The sequence below is a fragment of the Paroedura picta genome, chromosome 15, assembly GCF_049243985.1.
Source record: "Paroedura picta isolate Pp20150507F chromosome 15, Ppicta_v3.0, whole genome shotgun sequence".
NCBI lineage: Eukaryota > Metazoa > Chordata > Lepidosauria > Squamata > Gekkonidae > Paroedura > Paroedura picta.
Window position 1 is genome coordinate 3,239,153 of NC_135383.1, and position 22,352 is coordinate 3,261,504.

At 56.6% G+C, this 22,352-nt stretch overlaps 2 protein-coding genes across 2 annotated transcripts in view; one reads left to right on the forward strand and one right to left on the reverse strand.

The window, feature by feature from the left end:
* SAMD11 (sterile alpha motif domain containing 11) overlaps positions 1–9,871 on the forward strand; it is a 106,321-nt gene extending 96,450 nt beyond the window's left edge. The window contains 3 exon segments of the mRNA XM_077312596.1: positions 3,001–3,125; positions 6,729–6,839; positions 8,475–9,871. Of these exon segments, the coding sequence (XP_077168711.1) occupies positions 3,001–3,125; positions 6,729–6,839; positions 8,475–8,726 (488 nt within the window). The 3' untranslated portion in view covers positions 8,727–9,871.
* Positions 9,738–22,352, reverse strand: part of NOC2L (NOC2 like nucleolar associated transcriptional repressor) — a 40,044-nt gene continuing 27,429 nt past the window's right edge. Inside the window, exons 17-19 of the mRNA XM_077312597.1 lie at positions 21,555–21,690; positions 14,006–14,143; positions 9,738–11,270 (exon numbers count right to left, since the gene is read on the reverse strand). Coding sequence (XP_077168712.1) covers positions 11,137–11,270; positions 14,006–14,143; positions 21,555–21,690 — 408 coding nt within the window. The 3' untranslated portion in view covers positions 9,738–11,136. The remainder of the gene's footprint in view (positions 11,271–14,005; positions 14,144–21,554; positions 21,691–22,352) is intronic.

Here is a 22,352-nt window from a genome sequence, read left to right on the forward strand (position 1 = left end):
GCTGTCCCGAGATGAATATGCTGGCCGGGGCTGTGTTTGCGTGGCCGCGTGGAAAATACTTGTGGATTCAGACAGGCCTGACGAGGGAAGACCGTGCCAGCCATCGGGGGGGGGGGGGGAGTTTGGCTCACAGAGTGGGAGAGTCTGTTCCTCCTCAGCCAGGGCGGGCGGCTCTGGTTTCTCGCTGGGCGCAGGAGGAAGCGGCAGCCGAAATTAAAGGTTACGTGGCCACTAACAGCTGGTTTTGTGGGCCCCGGTCCTCGATGATCATTTCGGTGTTTGTTTTCTACACCATCTCCGTCCACTTCCCTTTACCGCCCGGCTCCCCTGGGTCGTTAGGAAGAGCGTGAACATCCCATGACGTCACAGCAGTTCAGCCAATGGGCTGCAGGTGTGGGGGGGGGCCTAGGAGTCGCGGTGGTTGAGCGCCCATGGAGGCCCTCTCTCAAGCAGAGGGCCTACCTAAAATAGCTCCTCTACAGAGGAGGCTTGCCTCTGTCTCTCTGTATGAGTCTCTGCTCCGTACTGGCCTTCCACCGCTGGGTGTAATGCTGCCACCTCTCTGCACTTGAATATACCTGGAACATTCAGCCACTCCAAAGGCAGAGACGCAGCAGGGGGTGGGGTGAGGGAGCGTGCTGCTGCATCGTTGCAAGAGGTGCTTGTATAGTCTGGCTCAGGGGTAGTCAAACTGCGGCCCTCCAGATGTCCATGGACTACAATTCCCAGAAGCCCCTGCCAGCATTCGCTGGCAGGGGCTCCTGGGAATTGTAGTCCATGGACATCTGGAGGGCCGCAGTTTGACTACCCCTGGTCTAGCTCTTCCATGCCTTAGAATGAATTTGAGTCTGAACGAGCCGCCCTTCTTGACTGAGGAAAGCCCCAGACTTTGGGGGAACCCTGCTTTGACCAGACTTCCCGCAGAGTTCAGGCGGCTGTAATTTTCCAGGCTAGAATGGCCGGTTTCTCCCCAGCCCACGAGATCCAGCCGCTGGTGGCGCTGCCATTTTGAGAAGCTCGGCCGTTTCAGGGTCTGGCGGAAAAGAGCTGCTCGGGGAGGGGAGGGGGGTGTCCTTAGTCCTGCCCCCTCCCTGGTTTCTGTCCGCTGCCCTGCTAGATTTGAACCTGTGGATCCGGAGAGCCTTCGCCCCCGTGAGTCAAGGCCAAAGCTGGGGAGTCAGCCAGCGGAGGCCTCCATCCCAGCCCCTCCGCGAGCCGCTATCCTTGGCTTGCCTTTGGAAGGAGGAAGTGGATAATTTGAAATCAGTTGGCTGTTCCTGCCAGATCCCCTTGGAGACGCTTTCTCCGGCTGCAGATGGAGGCGTCTCGACGGAGCGTCGGCTGCGCCCGGAATAATTGAGTTCAGTTCCACTTCCTCTGTGCACCGAGCCAAAGTTGCTCTTCCAAAACCTGGGGGGAGGGGGAGGGGGAGGGGGGAGAGAAACCCCCTCCCCAGTGTTTGGCACACAAGGCGGCTTCGAGGTCTCAGTGCCGACCCTGGAACCCGGCCACGATCCGCCTGGGTTGACTCCTTTGTCTGCTGCCCTGCTGAGGAGGCTCCCCTTGACCTCTCCTTGGGCCGTCGGGGCCAGGATGCAGGGCCGGCAGTCTCACAGAGGTCCCGCTTTCACCGGCAGAGCTCTGGTCGCCGGCCTGGATCTGTTTGGTAGTTGGCATCGTTTTGAAGTTTTTGCACCTCCAGTTTTTCAGGCCTTCTTTGTTCCTGCCCCCTTTGCCCACCCCCACCCCCCAGGGGATCTCAGAGCAGCCGATGCAATCGTCCCTCCCTGGTTTATCCTCACAACTCCCCTGTGGGGTAGGTGAGGATGCATGACTTGACCATTGTTTCCCAGTGAGCGTTGGGAGCAATTGGAGAGTTGGACCCAGGTCCCCACACCCTGTTCTCTGGTGTGCTGTCTGCCGTCTCTGGAGATTCTCCTCCACAGAGAAACTTTCGGGCCAGATTTCTCTTGAACCCAGGATCCCTAACTGTACTCTTCTTGTCCCACCCGCCTGTCCCAACATGCACCGATCTGGGGCGCCTTTTCGGGGGGGGGGTTGGCATCAGGCCAGGAAGAGCAGGGTGACCTTGCCTCGTGTCTGCAGTGGAAAGGGAAGCATTTCTATTCCTTGGCTCCTGCCCAAGAAGCAGCTCTGCTCCTGTTTTTAAAGCGACTCCTTCCGCCAAGGTAGCCCTGTGCAGACGTGGCATCCTGAGCCTTCGGGGAGGGCGGTATATAAATCTAAATAAATAAATAAATAAATGATGCACTTGGGTGGAGAAGGCTGGAACAAGCCCTCAGGCTGGCAGTTCCCCGGACTGCATTGCCCTGTGTCCACAAAGGCCCCCCATGAACCCCGGCCCCAAACTTAATGGGACCTGAATGACATAAGAGGCTGTCTGGTGTGTCTCTGCGTGACCCAGCAACATGCCCCTACAACCCCTCTAATCAGCCAACGCGGCTGACATAAAAACACAGGGCTGGAAGGAGCCCTAAGGGTAATCTAGTCCAACCCCTTGCACAATGCAGGAAACTCACAGGGGCCTGACTCTGTGCTCTGCTCTTGGCCTGCAGAGGAGGGGGTGGGGAACCTCACTGGCAGGTTTTTTTCTTTGCTTTTTGGGTCCCCTCTCTGCCTCCCTCCCTCCCTCCCTCTGCTGCAGCCGAAGAACATCAAAACCCTCAGAAGTCATTACTTGGACCAGTGCCTCGTTCCCCTCCCCAAACTCCCACCGACTGTCACTCTCCCCCCCCCCCGTCCTGCCACCCCCACCCCCCCTCAAGGCGAGGAACCTCTGGGAGGCCGTGGCTCGCTAATTGACCCTGCCTGGTGTTTTAATTGACAGTTCATTAAAGATGGATGTGTGGCTGCAGGAAATACGGCCTTCGTGAGAGGCCGTCCAGGAGGCTGTTCCGTGATTTATGCTTCCCCTTCTCTCCCCCAGCTCAGCTTCCAAGGCCTTAAACCTTTCTCCCCTCTGCTGCTTCCTCCGTTCAGGCACCATGGGAGGTCTCTTTCTGGATGGCGAAGAAAGCCCAGCCCTGGAAGACATCAGCAAGTGGTCAGTCGAAGACGTCTGCAGCTTCGTGGGCAGCTTATCCGGCTGTGCCGAATACACGCAGGTAACCCCCCCCCGGCTGCTCCTCAAAGGTTGTGGTGGGCGGGAGGGAGGGAGGGGAGGGCTGACCAGCCAGGCCCCTCTAGGCGGCCCTCATGCCCACCGCAGGAAGGACCCGGTGCCCAAGGAAGCAGGATTTGCCCCTGGCATAAGCAGGGGCATTCGTCATTATTGCCTGGTGCGGGTTGTGTTGTTTGGCATAATTTATCCTGTTCCGCGTGCTTTATCCCAGCGCCGCCTTGGAAATCTCGTTCCGCCACCCCTGGGGCTTCTGAGGTTTTAGCAGGCTTCGCTTCCCCCCCTTTTAAACGCCTCTTTGCATCCGTAAACAGCTTCGCTGTCTTCTGTCTGCTCTCTTTTGTTCCTTTCGAAAAGAGAGCCGGTTCCCAGGGCAATCTCCGGGACTATTCTCAGCATGTCTCCGGACCCCTTGCACAATCGCAGCCCGGCCTCGCCTCCTTGGCCTGCAGCCCCCGAAATCCCTGGTGGGTCACAGCAGGCGGTTGTCACTAAACAGTGAAGCAAATGCCACCCTGCACATGCTCAGAGGCGCTCTCCTTGATGCGCTCTCCATTCCTCCCGGTTCCCAGTTTTGATCCTGGAAACAGGGGCTGGGGCAGGGGGCTGTGGGCACGGCCCTGTAGTTCAATCCTGACCGGATGGACCCTCAGCCCCCTCCCCCATTTGGGGTCAGAGACTCCCTCCCGCACAGGGCTTCATTGACAGAACTCCCTGGTGGTGGGGCCTAAATCCAATAGATTTTAGTACAGGAGGAGACATGATGAGGCTGCAAGGGGGGGTGGGGGGCAGATCCAGTGGGGAACCCTCAATCGGTCATCTAAAAGTTCGCTTAGTTTGCTTCTTCACGGAATGCTGGGTTCAAATCCAGACCTTCACGACGCCAAAGGGGGTTAGCCGTTGTCGCTAGACACAAGATCCCAGTTTTTGACAGGGCGGCCTGAAAACTGTGGGAAAGCAACCTGAAAGTCTGGCCCGCATAAGGGAAATGTTAATTGCGCCATGCGCGGAGGGGGGGGGAACCCGCAGCCCCCTCAAGCAAACAGCGCCACATCCATCAATGCCAGCCGGGTCCGTGGACTGGCTCAGTGTGAGGTCCGCGGGTGGCCAGTAGACAAACCCCAAGCCTGTTCCTTCAGCCCCAGAGGCGGCCCCTTATAAACACCCTATTGAGAGTGCCCCGGCTCCTCGGGGACAGATTTCTCAGGCGTTAAGAGAGGGCCTGAACGGGCGGGCAGCCTCACACCCCCCTTTGCGGGAAACTCGGGGGGGGGGGAGCCAGGGGAAAAATGGTCTGCATTTATTTCTCCCTGACCTGAAGGGAGACTCTGTGTGCCAGATGTCCACGGGAGATGTTGTCACCAGGATCCCCCCCCCCCCATGAAGCTGCCTTATACCGGAGCAGACCATGGGTCCCTCAAAGACAGCATCCTCTACTCAGGCAGACGCATGCCTAGGAAGTGAAATCAGTGTGCACGCCTGCGCATGTGAACAGAATGCAGCTTCTTGAGAACTTTTGCGCTTTTAAAAACCCATTCCCTTCATTTCCACTCCCCCCCCCACCCCTTCCCAGAGCTCAGAGAACGGCTGACAACGTTCTCCCCGCCCGCGTTTAATCTTCACAGCCTCGGGAAGCCCCTTAGGCTGAGCACATCGGCCTGGGCCACAGTCAGCCAGCAAGCTTCTGGTCCTCATGACGGCCAAGATATGCCTGCGGATTCCCAGAAGCCAAGGGGCTTAAGCGAATGAGGTCTCCGGTGCAGGGGTGGGGCTCAGGTGCCCCCTCCTCAAATTCCTTCTCTCCCCCCTCCGACTGAGTAGCACCAGAGGGCATTCTGCAAGGGTTGGGGGAGTGGAGTCACTCAACACGCAGGGTCCGGCTTTCTCAGTGTATCTGGAGACCCGGGCACAGTATTTTGACCTTATTTTCTTCAGGGCAGGCGAGTTGCAAACATCCTGCCCACTCCCTCCCCGGATCCTGACACCGAAAGCCTTCTGCGTGAGCCGCAGCCTTGTCAGAACCAGCCCAGAGCCGCCGGTGCTGACGGAGACGGCCTCACTCCCCTTTTGCAGCCTGCTTAATTGGGTGCAGGATGGCCGCCTGGTGACTCAACCGCCGAGCGTTGTGGCGAGCTGCTTAAAACGGGAACTGGATTTTTTTGAAGCTGCCCAGACTCCCCTGCCTGCCAAAGCGTCGAAGACTGGAGAGGTGGCTGTCAGGCTCGCCCTCCGGGACGCGTGGCAGGCAGCCCAATCCGGAGAAACAGCCTCCGTGGGCAAGCAGGGCCCTGTCAACACCCCGCCCTGTGCCAGCTCAGAGCGGCAGGAGAGGGGGAAGTGGGTCTGGCACGGAGCGAGTTAAAGGGAGGAGGGTGTTTTTCTGTGTCTTTGGAGCACAGCTCCACATTTTCACAGGTTTTTACTGTGTGAGAGAGAGAGAGAGAGAGAGCCAGCCCGCCAGGGAGACCCGGGGCTGCAGAGCTGTCTGTCTGCCTTCTCTCCTCCCAAAACCGCAGCTGCCGGGGAGGTCTGGCAGAGAGCTGACCTCCGCTCCTGCCAGCAAAAGGGGAAAAGAAAAAGAAAATCTGCTGCCAGAGCTATTGCATTCAGGGTTTTAACGTGTCTCCCGATGCAAACCCTGGAAACAGAGCGCTCCCCACCCTCCCCCCTCTGGCCCCGGGGACCCTCCATCTGTGCCTCAGTGGCACATCCCCCACAGCTTGGCAAAGACTTTGGGGAGGGGGGAGCTTTTTAGCTCCCAGGAGGGAATCCAGCCTATGGAGGTCGGCTGGGTCACGGAGCAGGAAGACCGGCTGAAGCGAGGCAGGGCCGTGCGGGAAGAGCCTGGCCATGAAAAGATAAAATGGGAAAGAAGAAAAGAGGTGGTTGTTTCAAGAAGGAAAGCACATCTGTGTGTGTCATTTTGCAGATAAAGGCAGCTATGGAGCTATTGCATTGAGTTAGAGAATCACAGGTTTTATTAAAAGGCTCTTATATTTTTAAAAAGTCACACACGCAACTTCCCTGCATGGAAAAAACTAGCACAGTAACCCTCCCACACACTTCCGACTTTCTACATGCAGGGAGTGTTGTTTCTTCAAGCACTGCTAGAGCCCGGACTCCTGAGCACACCCAGGGAGGCCAGGGCAACCTGTCGCTTCAGCCACTCTGCATGACGGGCAAGGCTGAAACCAACCCGTGCGCATGATGGGAACGAGTGGGGCGGGGCTTGAGAGGCCCTCTGCCAATGAGGCTGCCGCAGCCTCTGCCCTGGGGGGGTCGGGTGCAAGAGAGGGCACAGACTTAGAATTTATGAAGCAGACCAGTTTGCACTTTGCCTGCACAAAGACTCCAGTTTGATGTTCGCCATTGTCAGTCACTGAATCTCGGAAAGTGGATGGTGGGAAGGGGGGTCTCTCTGCTGGAGGCCCCGAAGGGTCCATGCGCAGCACCCTGAGCCCAGGCGAGGCCCCTTCAGAGGCTCCAGCGACCTCAAGTGTGTGTCTGTGTGTGTGTCTGTGCCTGCTAGCTGAGGCTGGCTTCCCAGACTTACGTGGCCCCTCTGCTGAGCTCCCCTCTTCCCTCGCAGGTCTTCCGAGAACAGGCCATCGACGGGGAGACGTTGCCCCTCTTGACGGAAGAGCACTTACTGAACAACATGGGGCTGAAGTTGGGGCCAGCGCTGAAGATCAGGTCGCAGGTAAGAGCTTGCGAGAGGACTGGAGGAACAGCTGGAGCGGGGCCCATCAGCGGCCAGTAGCCACCAGGTATGGCTGGAAGACTGGCTGGGACAGTGACGCACCGGGCTTTTCGTGCTGGGGGAGGCACCCTGGGGGGGGGGGGAGGGCTTCTAGGGTTCAAGCCCAGCTCCTGGAGACACCTGGATTTTGGCCACTGTGTGAGACCATTGGACTGGGGGGGGGGGGGGTGCATTGGCCTGGTCTAACACGGCTTGTCTTATGCACCAAACCTGGGTGCCCAAGTATGTTTGCTCAGCAGGTGAGAACTCAGGCGCACTGCAGCTGAACCCCTTGAGCTCTTCACAACTGCACCAGCCCAAGAGGACTCTGCCTCTCCTGCTGGAGGGGGTGGGGTGGGGGGGATATGTGCACATTGACGCATGAGGCTCTCAACGAGGTCCTCTCCAGATGATCCAAGCCCGGGCGTGACATCCTTGGGCCATGCTCCTGGCCCCCTTTCCTCCCACCCCGTTAATTTCCCATCTCTTCCCACCCCTGCTTCATTTGTGCCAGCATCCATTGAACAGGAGCCCCCTGCCCCCTCCCCTCCCTTCCCCACAGTAATCAGAACCGTGGATACGGATTAATCGCCCTCCCCCCCTCGCACCTAAACATCTGGTTTCTGTTAAAGCGCCAATAAAAGACAGGGGCTCGCAGTTAACCCAAAACAACTGGAGTATTATGCGGTTAGGAAAACTCGGGGAAGGGGGACGGTGGTTTGTTATAAAACCTTTACTGCTACCGCTGTGATCCCCCCCCGCCCCCCCGCCATCTCCTGCCGTCTCTCTGGACAGACATGCAAAACACCACCCAGACCCACAAGAGCCAGCGTGCTGCTCACGCCTGGGTTTCTGGCCCTTTTTCCCTCTCCCCTCCTTGAATCAGTTTTATTTCCCACCGAATTGATCCGCGGGGAACAATCGCCCAGAGAACCTTTTTATTAGACCCCTCGTAAACAGTAAGGGCTGCAGGGAAAGTAATAAAGTTGCCCTTATTGTTTTAACATAATATAACAAACGTGGCTGAGGAAGGGGAGAGTGGAGGGAGACGCTGCATTCGCCTTTGCGCCACCGAGGGTATTTGGGGCCCTGCGCACGGGAGGGAGCGGCCGTGGGGTGTCCAGCACAGTCTCCCTGCAGTGGGGAAAGCCCTGCTGGGTCAGACCAGTGAAGGCCCACCTGGCCCGGCCTCCCATCTCACACAGGAAGCAGCCGGGTCCTCTGGAGCAGGGGTAGTCAACCTGTGGTCCTCCAGATGTTCATGAACTACAATTCCCATGAGCCCCTGCCAGCGAACGCTGCTCTGGATGACCCACAACACAGCATCAGGAGAGCCCTGCTGGACCTAGCCCAGCATCCTGTCTCACACAGTGGCCAGCGGGTTCCTCTGCAGCCCAAGAGCAGAGCACAGAGTCAGGCCCCTGCCTGGAGAGGCCAAGCTCTCCCATAAGGTGTGGCCAGGATCCTACGTGGGGGAGGGGACTTTTTTTTTTTTTTTGCTGCAGAGAATAAAACATTGTCTGTCTTGCTCAGGACTCCACACCCCCCTCCTCCTCTTCTCCCAGCCTCATCTCTGCCTGCCCTTTCTGCCCACAGGTCGCCAAGAGAGTGGGCCGGGTGCTGTACATGGCCAGCTTCCCCATGGCCTTCCCGCTGCAGCCTCCGGGCCTCCGCCCCGCCGAGCGGGACTTGCCCCCTGCCGACCTGCGGCCCTCCTCCACGGGGAGCGTGGCCTCTTCTCCGTACAGCGGCTCCCTCCTCCCAGCCAGCCGGATCTCACCAAAGCAGGAAAACGGGAACCCCTCCTTGATGAGTGCGCTCAGCGACACCCCCAAGCCGCCGTCCTAACCGCCCCCCGCCCACCCAGCTGGGTCCTCAGGCTGCCGGAACAGGGCCCTACCGCCTGACACGCCAAGACCCCCCCCTTCCCCTGTGAAGCTGGAAAGGGGGCACATCTTAAAGGAAGGCATTCACTTTGGGATCTGAGAGAGGGCAGGAAACCAATCCAAAGATTTCTTGGAAGCAATTTGTGGGGTCAGATGGCTCCTGAAGAAAAGGAGGTCTCTTTCCTTCTCGGCCTTTCTGGAAACCCAGCTCTGGAGAAGACGAGACCCCCGACCTTCGGGTTGCCCCTACACCCCCTCCCCCTGGCAGCAAGGGGACTCTTTCCTCCGTCTTCAACATGTGTCCCTTGCTGGAACCTGCACCCAGGTCCTCGTTCAGGGTGTCTATGCATCGCTCACAACTTTTGAAACAATACCAAAGACTTAACGAACTGACCCGAGGCAAGTTCTGGTCCGCGTTTACTTCGGTTTGGACGGTACAGCACAGGGAACTCTGGGGTAGCTAGTTTCTCTTTTTTTAATTTCCTTTTTTAAAAAACAAAAACTGCATTGCAAAGATGGACCGCCTCGGAGTCCCTCCTCCCCGGGCCCTGCACGAACTGTCTTTTTGTGGAAGAAGAAAATACACAGCATGGGCAGGAGGGGGGGGGGCCTGGCACCTCCTCTTCCAGAACGGCTGTGTACAGAAGACCCTGCTTTTAAGTTTTATTTTGTGTGTGGGGAATGTGTGTGCGTATGCGTGTGGATACCGAGGGGTTGGGGGCGGTAGGGGGTGGAGTTGCACATTTTACCCGGTCCTCGTGACTGGGTGAGAGGTACCCACGGGAGCCCCTTTGGGGCGGGAGCTCATGTCAAACACTGCCCCCCCCCCTGCAATTTGTACAGTGGTGGAACACAATCATGTGATTGATGCTTGTCCGTCTCCCCCCCCCCTCCCCTTCCTGTTTTAAAAGACTGCACGCTCTACTGTTCCTTTTGAAAATGCAAAGGAAAAAAAAGAAAAGAAAAAATTAGCTTGGTGGTACCTTAGCTTCTTTATATATTGTAAATGGTAATTATCTGTCACGGCGAGGGCCAATGCTTTCCAGTAAATCAATTTAAATAATAATAATAATAATAAAAAAAAGAAATCACTTAATTTATAAAATGGCCACTTGCTTCCCCCACTGTGTACTTCTACAAGGGAGAAAGCGGAAGCCACCGTCCCACGCAGCAGGAGAGGACCGTGGCCGGACAGGAGGCACAGAGGAGCCCTCTGCAAGGGCCGGGGTCCCTGCATGAAGATTCACGGATGGTAGAGACTGCAACAGGTTCCTGTTGGTATGGGGGTGGGGAGCTCCCCTCTTCGTGACCCCCACCACCACCACCACCACAGCCACACTATACGTGGCCTGCAAGCTCCCTTGTTCTGCAGAGGCACAACAAAATCAGAGTCCAGTAACACCTTTAAGAACAACAAAGATTTATTCAAGGTGGGAGCTTTTGAGTGCATGCACAGAGTGCTCCCCCGCCTTGAATAAATCTTGGTTGGTCTTAAGAAGTGCTACTTCAGACCAACACGGCTACCTGATTGAATCTGCAGAAGCAGAGACTTGACACACCCAACTCAAAACATTTGGACTGAGCAGTCACATGAAAATGGAGAGGGGTGGGTTTTTTCCCCCCATTGCTTCTGGCAAACAAGGCAGATGGCCTCTCTGCTACAAGCAGGGTTTTCACAGGGGGAGCGTAAGAGGGAGGGGGGGGGAGGTTCAAGGCCAACCTCCCTCCCCACATCTGCTTGGAAAGAACCTTGTGTACCAATAAAAAACAGAATTGGGCAGATTCCGAGAGCTGCAGGGGAAGAGAAATTTCCACAAGAGTAAAACACTTGACCATTAACCCTTTTCTTCTCTCTGGTCTGCAGTATTTGCTGCAGGGTAAAGCTCTGGGGCCCCATAAAGCTTGAGGGGAGCACTGCAGGGGGGCAGGGGCCACGTTTTGGCTTCCTCCTACTGGGGGTGGGGGTTGGAGGGGCGCAAGGGACACGCTGATATGCAGCTTGCAGGACAAAGGGAACAGCAGGCCAGGGAGGCTATTAACAGCCCCGCCCCAAAAGAAAACCAGAAATTTGGTGAGTGCCGTTGTCCCTCCACCCACCCACCCACCCCCATTAGTTAAGTGGTGGATTTTAACGAGTGCCTTTTATGACCTCAACTGAGCTACTTTACTGCCCCGCTGCAACCACAAATTTTTACTGCGCTTCTCCCCAAAGCATGGAAAAAACACGGCTGGAGAAGATTCTTCACGTTCCAAGCGGTGTCTCGGGCAGCTTCACAGAAGCAATTCTTCCCTTCCCTGCCCCGGCCAGCAGGCTTGTCCCTCGCACCATATTCCCCCCCCCCACACACACACACACCGCCCAGCCCCGGCTGTCAGTCGGCATCCTCGTCAGAGAGGTCCAGGTCTTCCACCACGTCCTCCGGTCCCTGAGCCAGCTGCTGCAGCTCGGCTGGAGACAGCTGCTTCCCGGTCCCCTTGTGCCTCGGCTGTGGCCGGTCGCCTCCCCCTGCAGAAGGACGGGAGAAGAGAGGTGTAAATCCTGCCTTATTGGGCTGGGGGGGGGGGGAGAAGGCAGCCGCTGCTCACTGCTAATTAATCACAAGCGCTAATTAATTTATCGGCATGCTGCATCTCCCAGATAGTGGGTTGGGGCGGGGGGGGGGGGGAGAGCGGACAGACACCTGGGCTCCCGCACCGGAGTTCAGAAGCACACGGGGCCACTTGGAACGTTATCAGGGGCGGGCGGGAATCCAAGTTATCTCTCTCGCTCTTTCGCACGCACACACGCTGCTCTTTTTAACCGTCACCGGAGCTCCGCAGCCGTAGCCGGCCTTCTCCGGGAAAGGGAACGGGCCTGTGCAGTTCTCCAGCCACAGGGGGCAAACGGAACCGGTGACGGAAGGGCAGCGAGGCACGGGATGGCAACGGAGCCGTTCTACCCAAGGAGGAGGCGTAAGGGCAGAGGTTTCGGCCTCATGGCATGCCAATTCTGGCTCAAAAAGATCCCCACAAGCTGACAGAAGAGCCCTGCTGGATCCGACCAGGGAGGGTCGATCCAGTCCAGCATCCTGCCTCACACGGCGGCCAGCCAGTTCCTCTAGAGCAGGGGTAGTCAACCTGTGGTCCTCCAGATGTCCATGGACTACAATCCCCATGAGCCCCTGCCAGCGAATGCTGGCAGGGGCTCATGGAAATTGTAGCCCATGGACATCTGGAGGACCACAGGTTGACTACCCCTGCTCTAAACAGACGACAAGGGAGCACAGAGGCTGGCACCTTCCCCTGAGGTTGCCTCCTCACACTGGGATTCAGAGGTTGACTGCCCCTGAATACAGAGGCTCAGGATAGAAAAAGAGCTCTCCAGCCAGCCAGGAGGGTCAACTACTGGGCAGAGAGGCCAAAGCCTTCCCCTGAGGTTGCCTCCTAACCCTGGGATTCAGAGGATGACTGCCTCTGACTGTGGAGGTTCCCCACAGCCGCCACATGAACAGACTTCTCCAGGAATCTATTAATCCTCTTTCAGAGCTGTTTGTTCCTGTGGCCACCCCAATGTCTTCTCGCAACAAATGGCACATTTCCCTCGGTTGGCTCTTGCTTCCTGCAATTCCCCCATCCTGCCCTGCGCTGCGGCCTCCTAGCAAACCGACGGGCTTTTCCTCCCCTAAAGATTTCCGCAGAGCTCAAGGGGCCAACCGGGGAACGAGGCTTAAATGAATCAAGGGCTGAACCAGGCGGATGGATGGAGCGCTGGGCTTTGGCGCCCGTCTGCAGTGCTGAGAGGGGCAGCTGGGCACCCCCCCTTCCCCGCCTGGCCCTCGCCAGCCTCGGTGGCCCCGGAGACAAACGGCTCGAGAGCAGGCGAGGAAACGGCGCCAAGCCATCGCAGCCGCTGCCGGATCCCGTCTCCGCCGCTCATCTATTCTGGGCAGCGGCACCGCGGCTCGTGTGCCAACCCTCTGCCATCTGCCACGGCAAATCAGTCAGCAGGCCGGCCGAGGCACGCGTGGAGCTCTCGTCGTCGCCTCCAAGCGAGGGGCGAAACTGTGCCGAGGACGGGGAGGGGCGGGTGTGGGAGGGGGGACAGGTGCCCCCCCCAATCCCGTGTCGGAACGAGGCTCCTGCCCTTAGCCGTTCGCTCCTGTGCCGGGGGGAGGGGGGGGAAGAGGGCGCCGCACGCTAATGGGAAGGGACAGCCAGGGCTGGCGGCACGGCTGATGAGGCAGCGAGCGTTCCCCAGTGGACGTTTTTTGCTTGGGTAACCAGCCAAGACGAAATGGCTGCCGTCACTGTTGCCACCCCTCGGTGCCGCTTTCGGTGCCAGCCGGGCCCGCCGCAGACCCAGCCTGGGAGGCGGCAGCCGGTGCTGGCAAGAAGGGACAGCCGGCCACAGACGCCAAGTGCTCTGCTCAGGCCGAGCGGACGGGGCCCATCCCTGCCCCGGCTCCTCTTCTCGGGGTGCCGGCTGCCCCCTTCCAAGGACTTGCTGACAGGGAGGAAGGAGAGCTTGGGCCTTCACTGTCATGGGGAGGACGGCTCCCTCTGGGGCCTGCCCCCCAGCCTTGCAAAGGCCGCGGCAGCAGAGGACACGTGGCTGAGCAATGCCAGATGCCACCGACTTGGAGAGCGGGGTCAGGAAGAGAGACTGGGCCGAGCCATTGTGAAAAGTCCTGAGGTTCAGCCCAGCCCAGGTTGGCCACCGTATCGGCAAGCTGTTTTGCTGACTACAATCGTTTCCATCCCGCAAGAGGGGTTAAGGCCAGTCTTGCCTTCACACCAGTCATTACCGCCAGCCACCTGGACCAACTGGCTCCTCTGCTCTGTGTGTGTGTGTGTGTGGGGGGGGGCATCTTTGCATCCAGCAAGACAGAGCAAAGTGACTCTACTGGGTGCTCCACATGAAGGGAACAAAGCATGACACAGCCTACTTCCTGCCTGCAGTCCATTCCTCAGGTGGTGAACTCATCCGTCTGGGCTCGGCTGGTCTTCCCGATCGGCCCTCGGCCTGTGTGGCTCATGCACAAAGCTGCCTTAAACTGAAGCAGAGAGATCGGGAGCGTCTCCTCGGACTGGCCTTCTAGGGTTTCAGGCGGGGGTCTTTAAAGTCTCCGAACCCTGGTCTTCTTCATGTGGAGATGCCGGGGATTGAACCTGGCCCCTTCTGCAGGCCAAGCAGAACCACTGCCCCTGAGCTGCCCTCTCCTCTGATCCCTCTGAGAGACAGCCACTGTGCCTCTGGCTTACCCTCTGAGTCACTCGAGCCTTCCTCCTCCTCCTCCTCCTCTTCGCCATCGTCCTCCACTTCATACTGGCCTTCCTCGTCGTCCTCTTCCTCGCTGCTGCCATCCAGGTGGCCCTCCGACTCCCTGGACCTTGATTTCTCTGCATTAACAGAAGAGCAACAAGAACAAAAGAAAGAAATCAGCCGAAAGCCGGCAGTGCCCCCTCTGCCCCAAGAGAAAGGCTTCTGGGGCCGGCTGCAACAGGGCGAGGATGTCGCCCGGGAGACCAAATTCACCCAAAGTCTGAAAACCTGGACATTTTTACAATCCTCACTCGTTATTTTAGGAAACAATTGTTTTAAATAACCCCACTTTTCACTGCCCGAAGGAGCCTCAAAGCAGCTCTCCCCACAACAAACACCCTGTGAGGCAGGAGGGGCTGAGAGAGCTCTGAAAGAACTGTCACTGTCACTGGTTCACCCGGCTGGCTACATGGGCAGGAGGAGTGGGGGGGACCAAACCCGGCTGCCACTCCTAAACACCACACCGTGCTAGCTTTCCCTACGACTATCACCTTGTGAAGCAGGTGGGGCTGAGAGAGCCCAGGGAGAACTGTAACTGGCTAAGCAGGGTCAAGCCCTGGTCAGTGCTTGGATACGAGACCCCCAAGAGACTCCAGGGTTGCAACCCAGAGGCAGGCAAGGGCAGAGCCTCCTCTGAGCCTCTCTTGCCTTGGAGACTCTATGGAGTCCACTGTGGCTTTACGTGGCCCCAGCTCTTAGTGGATGGGGGGCGTTTATGCCCTGCATTCACGAGAGGACATGCGGAGAGGAAACGCACCCACACAGAAAGAACAAAACCCGGAGAGGACAGAAACGCGATTTCTTGCTAGCAAATTACCGGCTGCACTGACGTGAAGAATCCCCCCCCCCCCAAACACACACACACAATCCATTCTGGCTCCAATTTCGGAGCCCCCCCTCCCCCTCCCCAGGCGCAAGATGGATGGCCGCGCTGCCTCCGCTGCAGATAATGTTGACAAGCCCCCAAACAGCCTATCTGGGGAGAGCAAGAGAGTGCAGGAACAAAACATCGGGCCCTTTGCGCCATTCATCATGTGCGGCTGGCGGGAAAAGGATTATCGGGGGCAGCGGCTGCCTTGTGATAGAGGCTCAGCCCAACCGGCTGCCCCGGCGCAGGGAGCCCAGCTGGGGCCGGCAACTGCAAAGATCACACCTTGATTAATTCCCAGACTTTTACAGCCGGGGAGCGAGCGGGGGGGGGGGGGACGCCTGCACATGCAGAGAGAAATGCTCAAAGGACCCATTTAATATTTGGGTTTTAAAAAAGCCCTTTTAGTACGTTTCCAGGATTCCACCCAAGGCAATCTGCTAGATGGGCTTGCCTGATTAATATTCCCCGTGTTCTTTTTAGCATCACTGCCACATGCTTTAAATGCTGGCCATTTTCCCTCGCTGCCCCTTCTTCTATGCCCAGATTGCTCATGCGGTGCTGCCCCTCTCCCTCCTCCCTGCCCTTCTTTCCCCGGGAACTGTTACGGCTTAAACCTCCAAATGGCCTTCCTTCCCCCTTCCACTGCAAAGCTTAAGCAGGTATCAACCTCGGGTTCTTCACATCCGACTCCTGTTGCCCTGGCAACTCACCCGATTGCCTTTCCCCAGGTCAAAACTGGAGACTGTTCAGTTCTTTGGGGCAAAGGCTTGTAGGGGGGGGGGGCGTCCTTAAGAAAGCCTCTGAAGCACTAAGTACGCCAACACCCCCACCCATTCGGGAATAATAAGTCGCCAGCTTTTCAGAACACAAAAAGTCCTTGACTGCTCCTGTCCGGCTTGCTCTTGTCAGGTCTCAGAAGCTAAGCAGGGCCGGTCCGGATTAGCCCCTGGATGGGAGACCCCCAGGGTCCTTCAGCAGAGGCATCCAATGGCCCACCCTCTTCACCCTCTGTCCGTCTCTAGCCTTGAAAATCCAGCGTGTGAGTTATTTGGCCTCCCAAATTCAACACCCTCTTCTGTGACTTCACACCTTCCTCTCCTTGCTGGAGACAAGGATGTACGCTTGCTGTCTTCGGACACCCGGACACTCTCACCCAATTTGGCATCCTCTCTTCCTCTCACACATACACACACACACACACAAATGCACACACAGTGGTGGGAAAGGCTGTGATCCCCCTTTCCTGGCAGGCCGTGGGAGTGGAGAGGCAAGCGCATGAAATCCCTACATCTCCCCTCCACCCCCTATGCCCCCCTCCCAGTGTCTGCAGGGTATAGGATGCCCACCCTTTCGGACACGGCAGGTTTGGGATGGACCTTTGGTTAGCAGAGTTATTTCATTGATATGCAGGTGCTGTTTTAGCTTAGAAAGGAAAAGGTTTATTTACGGAAGGACATTCCCGATAGAAGGAGGAGACAGAGGATAGAGCTCCTACTTCTAGCTCGCTCAAGAGATAAGCAAGGTCGGAATGAGAAGCTTCCGGGAAGAAAGAGGAAATTGCCCTGAAAGTAGCCATCTAGGGACAGACAAAAGGCACACTTAAAAGACAGAAAGGTCCTGAACTCTCTGATCTATCTAGCAGCCTTCTTGCTGCCCCCATCAGGGTCTTCTCTTCCTGATTAACTTTGTACACCAGACATTGCAAACTCCCAACATTGACCTGATTCAGTCTAGGGCAGCCCCATTTACCCCTGGGGACCTCAAGGAAATGCCTCTCAGTGTAGCCCACCTTGCAGGGTTCTTGGGCGGGGCAAAATGAGACACACACCCCACTCCACATCTGCTACCCTGAAAGGGTGGAGTATAAACGTGAGGAATGAGCCGATCCCCTGCAAGCCCTGGGGCAAATCCGAAGGCAACACAGCTCCGAAGTCAGCATCAGGCATTCAGGAGTGTGGCTGCATTTTTAAAGCAGAACGCCCCCCCCCTTCCCCCCATTGAATTATAACTTTCATTTAGTCACCGTGTAGAAGACAAGAGACGGGAACTCCGGTTATGAGGAACAGAGAAACAAACAGCGCCAGGGGAGGGGAGGGGAATCTGAGATAATCATCTACTGTTTTATTCCATAAAGCCATTCCCCCCTCTTCTTCCTCCATCACCCCCATTCTTACCTGCTGACATTGGGGGGGGGGCTCCCTGAGTGCAGGAGAAAAGGAACCCCTCCCAATTCACCCACCCACCCACGAGCCCCCACTGCTTGCCGGTTGGGTTGGGCCCTCTCATAATGAATGTTTATTTCCCTAACGAATAGGGGGGGGGAGGGTCTCCTGGTGCTCCGGCCCCTCCCCCACTGCGCCCCGCATTAAATTGGCGTAATATGATTACGTGCGGGATAAATGAAGAAACCCGCTAAAGTTCATTAGAGGCCCGCCGTCGCCTAATGCGGACAGATCGCTCATTACGGGCCCGGCCTGGAGAGACGCCGCAGCCGGCGAAGCGGCTCTTCCCTCCTTTAATTGCCTCATGACAAGGCAATCCACCAGCTCTCCCCGAGCCATTAATAACTGCCCGCAGCAGCAGCCTTCCCCTCCCGGAGCTCCGTCAGCCGGTAAATGAGAGGAATGCGTCCGTTGCCGCCTCTCCCCACCACGACCACAGACAGGCCATTGATCAAATCTGGCAGGCGAGGGAGGCCATCTTGCTCTATCGCCTCATTCTCGGAAATTCGACGCAGCTCCGGCCCGAGGCATTCAAACCCCTTGACCTTCTTCGCTTGTGCTCGCTCCCTCCCTCCTTACAGAACCGCGGCTCCTTCTCCCCCGGCTCTCGGCATCGCTGGTCAATTTAGCTGCTACATCAGATAGACAGACGGATCGATAGGGAACACGGAGACTGGGGGGGGATTTGAAGAGACGGGGTTAAGTCCCCTGGCTCTGCTGCCGCGTCCCCAAAAGGGCCCACGGGCCAGCCACTCGGCATTGTATCTGCAAGGCTCAAGGAAGTCGGGCTAATGTCACAGCTTCCCTGTCAAGGGGAACCGGAGCTCCATAAGCCAGCATGAGCATGAAGAGCTCCACTTTGTCACCCACACAGCTTAGGCTCTGGAACGCTTGTGCTAATTAATGCAGAGTAACGCCGATTTCCTCTGGCGTGGACACCCAGCCAAGGGTGTACAGAGCCGGGCTCTTGTGACTTCTTATTGCAAGTGGGGGACAGCAGGGGTCCTCCGCAGATTCGGATGCTGCGTCTCCTAACACGCGCTTCTCCTGGTTGGGCGGATGCGACAACACAACGTTTTGCTTTGGAGTCAACACACACAACAGCAAGCGCTCCAAGCCCTTCTTTTCAAGCCAGCTGGAGGCACCTGGGTGTTTTGGAGGAGTTTTGCCCACCTTCTGCCGGTCCTTTTGAAAACTACACTTCTGGTTTTTTTTTTTAATTAAGAGCCTACACTTTGTGCTGCCAAAGCTCTGGGAAGTGCAAGGGTTCAAAAAAAAAAAAAGAGATCTTGGCAAGTGGGGACTGATTGACATAACCAGGCCAAATCCGGTTGACGACCGGCAGCCGAAGAGGTTTTTCTAAGCAAGAGACGGCCAGAGTTGATTTCCCGCTGCCTGCCTCTGCAGAGCAGCCCTGGTGCTCCCTGGGGGTCTCCTAATCCAAATCCTAACCAGGGCCGACCCTGCTTAGCTTCCGTGACCCAAACAGAAGAGCTGGGTTGCGTACGCTGCTTTTTACTACCCGAAGGAGTCTCAAAGCGCCTTCCTCTCCCCACAACAGACACCCTAGGACCCTGCATTTGCTGGCAGGGGCTCCTGGGAATTGTAGTCCAAGGACATCTGGAGGGCCGCAGTTTGACTACCCCTGCCCTAGGAGGTAGGTGGGCTGTGACCGGATCAACGCCACCCAGGTCACACAGCTGGCTGCATGTGGAGGAGTGGGGAATCGAACCTAGTCCGCCAGGACAGAGGCCACTGCCCTTAACCACGAGGCCAAAGTGGGTGTCTGATGCGATCCCGCCAGGCAGGGCCCCCCAAGGTCAGGGCAGAGGAGCAGAGTTGGTATCCCATTGCTGGCTTCTGCACAGCCGCCGTGGACCACCTTGGTAGCCTCCCATCCAGGACTAACCCTGCTTAGCTTCCCAGATCCAACATGGTCCAGTCAGGGGTCAACTGGCCATCGACAGTGCAGTAATCTAGCTGTTCCCCCAAATCTTCTGGGGAAGGCCTGCCTCAAGTCCTTGCAGGTTTCCAAAGGACAGTTTCCGAGAAAGCCACAGAATGAGGCATCCTCAGGTCCTGGTCTGCTTTCCATCACAGCCAAGGAGAAGAGACGCGTGAGGAGAGGGCCGCTCTGCGGTAACCCTTTAAGAGCCGGAAGGGAGCAAGCCTTGGCGTTCCAAGTTCGCAACAGTTAACCATCGGGAGCCAGCCTGCTCTCGAGAGGAACTTATTCCGCGGAGATTATGGAAGCTATAAAACACTAATGAGTGCTTAACTACAGCAATATTTAATTAAAAAAAAGGGAGAGGGGCTGTGAGCTGCTGCTAATTAACTGAAAATTGGTAATTTCCTAGCTATTAACAGCTTATTTTCCACTCATCTGAACACAGGCACGGAACCAAAGCCGAGCCATAAACAGGAGGAGAGCACCGTCAAGGAGGGAGGGGATTGCCCATTGCCCACCAGGGCGCTATCTGGTTTACGGAGGGAGACCAAAGACCTAAGACGTGTCTCACTTACTTAGAGCATTTTTGTGCCACCTCTCTAAAGAACCTGCTCAAGGTGCCTTCCTGCTCTTTTTAAAGTCAAGGTTCTAGTCCCTGAGAACATATAAACAAATCACGAGAGGGGGGCTGGACCTGCAAAAGGAGGGCTGGAACGCCCTTTGGGCTGTGGTGCCCCTCCAGTCCCCCCACTTCTTCCTGATTGGCACTCGGCCACTTTCTCCCGGCCCCGCGCACGCTGCCGACTCGACCACGCTAGGCAGAGAGAGGAGCCAGCGAGCAAAGCCGTTTCCAGCTGTGAAGACTCCCGCTGTTCTTCCGCCGAGGGACGCTTGCCGGGCTCCAAAACGTGTCACTTCATTTCGCGTTGCCCGGCTGCCTCGTGCCGACAGGAGCCCCCCCCCCCCCCGCCTCTCTCCTCTCGGGGAGGACGGTGTCGTCGGGTTGGCAGCTCCCGAAGAGCAGGCGGCATCACCGGCTCAGCCACGCGTGTCCTGATCGCCTCTCCAGGGGTGCCGGAACACCGTTCCCTGCTACGACCCGCTGCCCCATCTCCGCGTGTATTTGGGGGGGGGGGGGGGGAGACGACCAGCGGGGCTTCTGCCTCCTCCAAAGCAGCAGCTGTGCTCAACCCGAAGCAGGGAAAAAATGCTGACTGCGGAGGCCACAAAGCAAGCAGCCCAAAAATCGATACGGCGCTCCGTGTTGCTTTTAGCCTCCCCACCTAGCGCTGCGGGAAAGGTCAGCTGCATTTGTTTGGGCCAAAGTTTTAAATATATATATTTTAAAAATCCAGATTTGCACACGGAAAAACGCACGAGCGACCAACGCAAGATCAGCCTTGTTGGACTGGCCCGGGATTCAATCTACCTCTGGGCCCGGTTTTCCACACCTGCCAGGCAGGTGACCCCCAGAAGTTGCCAGCAGGGAGGTAATAGCCCCCCGCCCTCCCCAGTTGCCCGCCCGACCCACTCTCTGGCATAGAGTTTCTGCACAAAGCGGTTCCAAATAGCTAAAAAGTAAACAAACCTGGGAAAGTCCTGCATGCAAAGCAGGGGCCCTTTCCTATTTGAGAGGATGTACCAATAACCGCAGGAGAGGCTTGCCTTTCCATGGGAGAAAGGACAAACGCCTTTCCTGAGATAGCAGGAGGTGCACTTCTGCTAAAATAGTTCTGAAATGTTATCAGAACCACCAACCTTGCTCCCCCCCACACACTGTGTCAAAGGCATCTCTCAGTCAAAAGCCTTTAAAAAATGTTACATCAACCGTACAATGAAGCTCTTGCATTCAGTCTCAAGAATTGCACACGTCTGTCTGCCTCGGCACAAGCAAAAATTGATATTTCCTTTGTGAACATCAGTTCCCAATGTCACTTCGGAAGCCACTTGGGGACTCTAGGGACCCCTCTGAGATTTGTGAGGCCGCTCAGCCGGAGTGTCTAACGGCCATCGAATTAAAACTCCAGGTCGGCATACCAAAAAAACCCAACAAAAAACCAACAAAAACTTTTTGCTTGTCTCCTCTGTGCAGTTTGGCATTTTAAAACAAATCTTTCCTGTCAAAACTGATTCTCAAAATAGTTTGCCTTCCTACAGTATAAATACATGCACGCACCGAATACCCAGTGGGACCACGAGTAAAATGGATGTTTCCCCTCTGCAAAATTATTTTGCAACTGCGAGAGATGAAAACAGCCGGAACGGACCCGAGAAGGTTCCCCACCACCCTTGGAGGTAATTTCACTTCCTGGGAAGCTCAGAATTAGCGGCAAATCCAGCAATTAAAATGCAGACCCCCTAGTGGCCAACGAGATAATCGCACCCCTCCCCCCTAACGCTTCCGGGCATTCCACCCAAATCCCCCTCCCCAGCCCCAGGCTCCGTACCTTTGACAGAGAACCTGCCGGCCTCCTCCTCAGAGTCGCTGTCCATCTCAAAGAGGTCCTTGAACTCCTTCTTGTCATCCTCTTTTTGCTCGCCTGGTTTCTTCCGCTTGATTTCTGGGAAGTTCAGTTCTTCTAGCTGTGAGGGAGCAAAGAGAAGAGAGAAGAGAGAACAATACAAATCAAAAAGTGGGTTTCAGCAAGCACAAAAAGTCAAGCGTGCCACTGGAGACATCGGCCTTCTTTCTCTGCGTGTGCAAGACCGGGATGACCCAAGTCAAAATCCAGGGAGAGAGACGGAGCAAGCGCATGTTGAATGCGCATCAAGGTGCACCTGACCAATGGGTCCTCAGCAAGGGGCTCTGAAGGCAAGTGAGAGGAACAAATGTTTTGCCGCTGCCTTCCTCTGCAGAGCCAGCCTGGGTGGTCTCCCTTCCCACCGACTGTGCTCAGCCTCCGAGATCTGGCAAAGGGGGCTACGTATACCATGATGCCTTCCTTCCCTCCCCAAAATCTCATGCTTGGTCACAAAGCTACCCAGGCAGCCTTGAGTTAACAAACGTGGCTTTTTAAAGCCACAGAGATCAGTTGGAAGAGGGAAACAGGACAAAGCCTCAAAAGGAGGCAGGGCGAAAATGCAATCATTAATAATAATACATTTATAAAAATTTGGGAAGAGATACTTTCATCGTAGCATAACTTATCGGAGAAGGGCAACTAGGAAAAGCCTCTTGTATAATTTCATGCACCAATCAAAGGGTCTTCCAAAGCTTGAACCCTCTAGGCAGAATCCACTGGGAG